Source organism: Mesocricetus auratus, unplaced genomic scaffold (genome assembly GCF_017639785.1).
Source record: "Mesocricetus auratus isolate SY011 unplaced genomic scaffold, BCM_Maur_2.0 Super-Scaffold_100006, whole genome shotgun sequence".
Taxonomy (NCBI): domain Eukaryota; kingdom Metazoa; phylum Chordata; class Mammalia; order Rodentia; family Cricetidae; genus Mesocricetus; species Mesocricetus auratus.
In genome coordinates, this window is record NW_024429190.1 from 69,829,636 (window position 1) to 69,836,768 (window position 7,133).

Below are 7,133 nucleotides of genomic sequence, written 5' to 3' on the forward strand. Positions count from 1 at the left end.
CTCCTGTCCTCTCCTCTCTCTCTCTCTCTCTCTCTCCCTCTCTCCTGTCCTCTCCTCTCTCTCTCTCTCTCTCTCTCTCTCTCTCTCTCTCTCGGTTTTTACTTCTCTTTACTTCTGGTATTTGGAGTGTTCTATTACATTGGTTCGTCCTCATTCCCTCCCCCCTCTTTGTTTATTATCACAAGCTTCTCTCTGTTGTAACTCAGCTTTGGAGGACACCGTGGGAGCAAGTCAAGGTAGAAGGCAGCCAGGAACAAATAGTTCAGATTTTTTAGCTTCTATCGGAGAGAGATCATGTCCCGCTCACCTTTCTAAACCCCATAGCACTGTGTAAAATATTTGTTGAGTAAGTTGATCTGGTTGTGACAATATATAAACCCACTGGCTCCCCAAAGCAGCTGTTCACTAGGTTATTTACATAGATGGCTATTTTGTAAACTTAAAATTTTCATTCACCCCCCCCCATCATGTTTTCTGATTTGATTTTCCAGTTTCGCCCTTAGGTAGGGGATGAAAAGGCTATGTGATTGGAAATGCTCATAGAATTGATTATTTTGTCTTTTTGGTTTAAATAGGAATTGGGGACATTCGAATAATACACATGAGGTCCAAGATTCTATTCCTAGAGAAATGGAGAGAGATGGAGAAAAGAAAGAGATTGATTTTGGCAACATAAAGTTAAACTACAAAGAAACAGAAAGATTTGACAATCATCGAGCTCATTGTGTAAAACATTAGCAATAATCAGCTGGGTACAATAAAATAAATTATAATAATCTGCTGGTCTTTTAATGCAGGAAAATAACCAGGAGAAACACAAAAATACTTAAAAAAATACAGCATCATTGCCACTACACATGAAAATATTTTCATAAAAAAGTAATCTCTGATTTAACATTGAACTTTCCAGCCCTCTTTGGATTTACAGTCTGTGACCTGCACATTCTGCTGGGATTTGCAGTCCTCGTTCTCTGACTGCAGCCAGGGGCCTGCACTGCTCCATCTTCCTGAGAACTGAACGCAACACTTCCTGTTAGACATTCAGTACTTCAAGGCTAATATTTAATCTCAATTGGCAAAAAGTTTAGTGCAAATAAAGTTATACTTAGCAGCTTGACACAGTTCTGATGGTTTTAACCCTTCCTGCTTCCCCAGAGTGACCCTGGCTCTCTCTTCTCCTGTGTACCAGTTTTGACCTTGGAAGCTGTCAGAGATGATTCTGTTGGCTCTACAGGGAGTTGTCCTGAAGGGTGAAGAGTGCCAGTTATTACACAAATGAAGAAACAAGCTGTTTTTATACTTGGGGAGTTCACTTTGGGTTAGTACAAACAGCTAACAACAACACAAATAAACAGGACCTGATGGTGTCATTTCTCTGGAGAGTGAAGTCAAGGTCATATCTGATTGCTCCTGTCTGCTTCTCTGATCACTGGCAAAGATACGTAGAGAAGAAAGTCATCAGTTTACACCGAGCAACCATAGATGCTGTTCACAGGAAGGCTCGGGCACAGAACTGGGGAAGTCTCTTGAATCAGATTCTACACTCTGCAGAAGCCATTTTATTTCACTGGTTGGAATGCCAAAAGGCACATACAGAAAACGAAGGGATGTCATCTGACTTCAAACCTGGTACTTTCCACTCAGCCAAGATTTATTCTCGAGATGAATAGAAGCCAGAGAGCCTCCAGCCAGAGAAGAGCGTGAGCTATATCAGTTCCACGAACTGCCTCTCTCTGACGCGTCCGTTCCCTTTCTAGTAAGGCCTGGCACTGCCTCAGAAAACACTGTGCCTTCCAGTGCCCGGACCCCTGGCTGGCTCAGGAGAAAGGGACCCTTCTCAGGCTTGAGTGCCTGGCTCTGCTTTTGTCTACATTTCACAGCCCAAACGTATTTATGAGCCTTCAAGAAGTTGAGATGACCCTTGAGGACACCATTTCAATGGTCCTTTCTCCTTACCAACTCCTAGCCGCTTGTTTCCCCTGGCTTCTCACCTACTTAGTAGCTTGTGTGTGTGTGGGGGGGGGTGCTTTGCCTTCTGGAAAGAGGAGACCACCTCAGTCACTATATTCTTCTCTCTCCTTTAGGGTGTGGAATTTCTCATATTGGTTGGCCATCTTCCATTTGTGGTGCTGGGTTTTGAGCAAAGCAGCCAAGGAAGTCTTCCGGGTGACATTTCTAGACATTTCCCGACTCTTGACCTTCCTGGCTGGGGAGGGGCTTCTCACTAAGGGATATACAGGGAAGATGGGTTTGCCCCGGGGTGCACCCAGGAGCTGCCATGTTTCCCCAGTGACATTACTGGTCAGATACTGCCATGGCTTCTTGCCACTGTAGTCCCGGACATTCACCCGAGAAGCCAACCTTTGCACTAGCAGTTTGATGACTCCCTGGTGGCCATGAATAGCTGCGAGGTGCAGTGGGGTATAGCCACAACTGGACCTCACGTTGACATCTAGTACAATCCCTGCCTCCTGCGCTCCAGAGATAAAGTCCTGAAGGGCACGCAGGTCACCATGCTTGGCTATCCAGTGCAAGGCTGTGAACCCTGTCAGGAAGTCTCTGTGCAAAGCCAACTGGGGATCCTCCCAGAACAAAGTCTGCACGTGAAGCCAGGAGCCACTGGCAAGCCTCACAATCCATTCATGTTCCCTGGCATCTAGGGGGACAAGAGATGACTTGTGCTCAGGAGATCTGTGGTATGTCAATGCTGCAGATACATCCCTGTTGGGGACCCATGAGGTGTGTGGCTGACCTGCCACAGCATTAGCGTCTGTCAATTTCTGTACCAAAACAGCATCCACCCTTGGGCTGTGCAGGGCTCCTGCCTTGGAAGGTTTCCTGGACCGGGGTGGGCGCCGGCTCCTTTTCAGCAAGTCCTCATCAAGACATTCCTCATCAGAGGAGGAGGATTTGGTTCTCCCAGTTCTAGCGCTTCTCCTGAGAGACCTCCGGAACCTGGGGGCTGGCCAGGGTGAAGGCTCCTGGGGGTGGTCTCCAAGGCTTTTAGCCCCTGTTGCATTCCCTTTGTACCTGAGGCTCCGCCGGATCCGACTGGGGCTGCCTTCGTTTGAAGACACAGGCAGGCCCTCGATAGGATCCCTGAGCTCTCCCCAAGAGGAAGCTCCCAGGACAGGCTGCAGTCCCTCTTCGGGGGTTTCGGGAGATTCTTTGTGTCCACTGCTGCTCTCCTCGCTGTCGTGGCTCTCTTGATCCACAAAGTCATCCAGATCCTGGAGGGACAGCTGACAACGAATGCTTCGAAAGACAGTGGGTGGAGGGTTCCCTGGCCAGGATTCTGAGGACTCATCAGGAACCACAGGAAAAAGAGGATGACAAGACAGTGCGAGCTCTGGCAGAGCCAAGTTCGTTTCCGAGACCCCAAAGGTGGCTTCCGAGGGTGGCTGGAGGAAGTTGTCTGGCAACACCGACCAGGCGCGAGTGGGCCCCTGGTTCCTGGCCTCGGGCACCTGCGGATATCTGGCTACCCACTCTCGAGTGCGCTGCTGCTGCAGCAGCAGCTGCTGGGTTGAATGGTTCGGGGAGTCGGCGGTAAACAGCTCCAGCGGTTCACTGGAGGGAGCCGGGAGGGGCGGGAGAGCGGGCGGGGACGTCGGGCTCCCAGCAGCCTCGACGGCGGCCAGAGGCCAGACAGGCGTTGCAGACACCTGTGCTCGCTCAGCCGACGTTCCTTCCCGCAGCCACCCCGGAGCTCCGAGGTCATCTCCGGCAGGCGCAGCAAGCTCTGGTTCCTTGCAGGCGGCCGCAGGGTCCTCGAGATCTCCGGGCAGAGGCTGTCGCGTGGTGTCCCCCCAGCCATTCTGCTGACATTCCCAGCAGCAGCGGCCCCGCTTCTCCACCGCCGCGCACCTGCCTCTGGCCTGAGCAGCCTCAGGTCCCGGTGCCCTCCGGCTAGGTCTGTCCCTTGGGCAGTCTTCTGCCCCGGCCGCCTCCCTCGCGCGGCAGCCCGCGAGCTCATCCCCACCTGAGTCCACCCGGGTCGCGGCATCTGCCGGTGGCTTCTGCGCCTCCGGGTCACGCGGGCGGCGGTGGCCCTGCTGCGGTCCCTCTACAGGGGTGGGTCGCTGCAGGCCCTCCTCCCCCAGCAGGTCCCTGTACCTCCTCTTGAGTACCACGTACTTGGTGCCGTCGGGGTCCTGGCGCACTGCGGCCACCGAGTTCACGAAGCCCTTGAAGAGCTCGCGACGCTGCTGCAGCTGGCCGGGAGGCACGTGAGGGTCGCGCAGGAAGCCCTTGAAGTGGCTCAAGAGATCGGCGTTACGCACTCGGCCCCCGGCCTGGCACAGAAAGTCCAGCAGTGACTCCTGGCTCAGCTCTCCGGCCATCATTGCCAGGTCCCTGGTCGCCGGGGCGGCTGCGTCTCGAGCTCCCAGCACACTCCCACTCGGACAGAAACCCGGACCTGGCGAGTGTCACCTGCGACCAGGGCGGCGCCACCCGCCTCCATCAGCCGCGGAAACTGGCGCTGTCCGCATCTCCAAAGCGCTTCGGGAGGGCCGAGGGTCCCCAGGGTCGGGTGCCCGGGCTGAGTCCCCGCGCGCAGCCCGGGTGGCAGAGGGCGGCTCCCAGGCCGCCCCTGAGCGACGCTGGCCTGTGGCAGCTAGTCCCCGCAGCGAAAGTTCCCGGGATAGGTCGGAGTCGGTTTCACCTGCGCGCTGGCTACGCCTCCTGGGCTCTGGGGGAAGGGCCCGGCCCGCCTCCTTTACCTCCGCCCTCTGAGGTGTCCCCCAGCCCCCGCCACCCATCCTGGGTGAGTCAGGCTGGTCCAGCTGGGAACAGCGCGGGGAGGTGAGACAGAGGAGAATGGCTCTGCAGGCGGCACAGCCTCCCCCGACCCGGAAAGTACAGGCAGGTAGGCGGCCGATTGTCCCTCGGAGTGTCCTCCACGCAGAAAACAAAAGCAAAGGGAGGTCGGCTCCCTCCCTTTCTTCCCGCGGCACAATTTACAGTCAAAGTCCACCCGGTTTGCGTGGGGAGGGGGTCCAATAGCAGGCTCTCCACTGTTTCTCTTTCTTTATTGACGCGGTCTGGGGAGTGGCTTGGGGTTCCCAGTGGCAGGACTGGGACCCGGAAACTCCACCTTGATTCAGACCAAATCTTTTTTGATTTGGAGATACCAAGGTACTGGGAAGGCCTCTCCAGGGGCACCGGCTTCAAGGAGTTCAAATACACCTCCCTAAGTCTGTGCTGAGGGCGAAATCACCGGAAGCTACAGCCCAAGGTTGGTCTCTAGTTTTCTTTTTCCAGCATTATTGTCTTACAGTTACAGCTCAGGGGGAGGGCGGATTCACTTTCAGAGTTTACTGCTTGGGAAGCCAAAATCTACAGGAATTATGTCTCCCCAGCTAAGGTATTTGATACTCAGGGCTGTTTTGTTTTTATTTAGTCTAAGATTTGCGAGCAGAAGAGATTCGTTCCATCTGTTTCATGGTTTCTTGGTGAAACCTTTGCTCTGAGAATGGAGGTAGAACACGTGACAAAGATTCCACCCCGGGGGGAAGGGGGATGCTAGACTTGCTCCATCTATTAAGGGGCTGTGTGGTCCAGCCTAATTCTGAGCCTCTTAAGACTGGAACTAAGTATTTCCTTAGCGCCTTCTTAGGAGGGGAGAGTTAATACACAGCACTTCTCGGTAACAGCTGCTACTGCCCTCCATTTCTGTGTGGTCTGTGCCCCCCCTCTATCTTGAATCGTGTGCATGCTGTGCTTTATCTACAGTATGTACTGTGGCAGCAAGCCCCCCCACCCTTAGCCAGGCTTGCTGCAACAGTCCCTCCCACCTTTCCCCAACTGCCAGTGCCTCAGCACCCTCTCACGACAGTCACATTTCTGGGGATAAACTCTCCATTTCCCCTCCCCTGGCATTTGGCACCTTTTTCTCCTGCTCTCACCTTTTTTACTTAGCTTTGCAGTTCTGGATTTCTCACTAGGAATAGCTCCAGCATGGTGGTCCTACAGTTGTGAACGTGTTTTAATATGGACACCTTCTATCCCCCATCCCAGTCAGCACTGAGGCTCGAACCCAGGGTCTCATTTGCGCTAGACACTGTCTAATCTCAGTGACTGTCAGAAAGGCCACATCCAAAGTGATTCATTTAAAATTCCAACAGTATCCTGGAACATTTCCACAAATGACTTGGAATCCTTGACTTTAAATTATCTAGGTCAGAAAGACGAACTATCTATTTGGGGCAGTTTCTAGAATTGAAATCTAGTAGTGGGTTGACAGGGAAACTGATGGCTCCATTAAACTTTGAGGCCTTATAGTAGTTAGTAAAACAAATGTTACCTACTAGATCCCAGCTCTCATATTTATTTACTGGTGTTCAGTCTCAGTGGGATTCATGGATGCTGGGGGGTTCCAATGGAAAACTCAGGTGGGCAAGTCAGAAGAAGCCCTCTTTGGTGCCTTGCACAAATATATATGCCGAGTTGTACAAGGGTCCAAGAGGTGCAATCCCGACTTGCAATTCTTTAAGACACGAGAGAAAGGGGAGATGCCAAAAATTTTGACACCATTCACCTTCAGTTGAGGGTAGAATTACTAGGTCTGCAATTGGTTTCTGGATACCCAAGTGGTTTAGTGTCCTTAAGGTAAAAAGGTGGTTAGCTGGAAGGTTCTACATCTTCTATAAGGGCACCTCCTTGCCTTCCTCATATTTAGTTCATTATTTCTAAAGGCATTTCTTGGCTTCATTGCTGGGCATTGTTAGAAATGGGTTATATATAAGGAAGAACGCCTGTTAGAGAACTCTGTGTTGGTATCAAAAGACCAGAGAAATGACATGGCTTTGCATGCTACCTGATTTAAGAGCAGCACATACCACAAGCTGGGGGTGGGGGTGGGGAGGGGTGGGGAGAGTACGGGAAGGAAGAGCTCAGACTCAATTCAATGAGTGGTCACTTGCATTAAAACAAAAACTAAGTGAAACCTTTAAGATAGAAGACACTGCTGGGAGGAGGACTCTGGCTTCACTTAGATATTTTGGGGAACTAGCTGCTTGACTTTAAGGTAGAGGGATGCAGCTGTAGGAAGGTGGGGGCCGGAAAAGAAAGGGTTAGGGAGAGGGGATAGAGAGTCCTCTCCCTGAGGCAGAGCCTTTTAAGAATTTTCC

The 7,133-nt window shown here is 52.2% G+C and overlaps 1 protein-coding gene across 1 annotated transcript; it reads right to left on the reverse strand.

Moving 5' to 3' along the window:
* Nucleotides 1-763: 763 nt before the first annotated feature.
* Sowahb (sosondowah ankyrin repeat domain family member B) lies at nt 764-5,591 on the reverse strand. Its single transcript, XM_005068137.4, has one exon. The coding sequence runs from the start codon at nt 4,344-4,346 to the stop codon at nt 2,055-2,057; it is 2,292 nt and encodes a 763-aa protein (XP_005068194.4). The 5' UTR covers nt 4,347-5,591; the 3' UTR covers nt 764-2,054.
* Nucleotides 5,592-7,133: the final 1,542 nt, after the last annotated feature.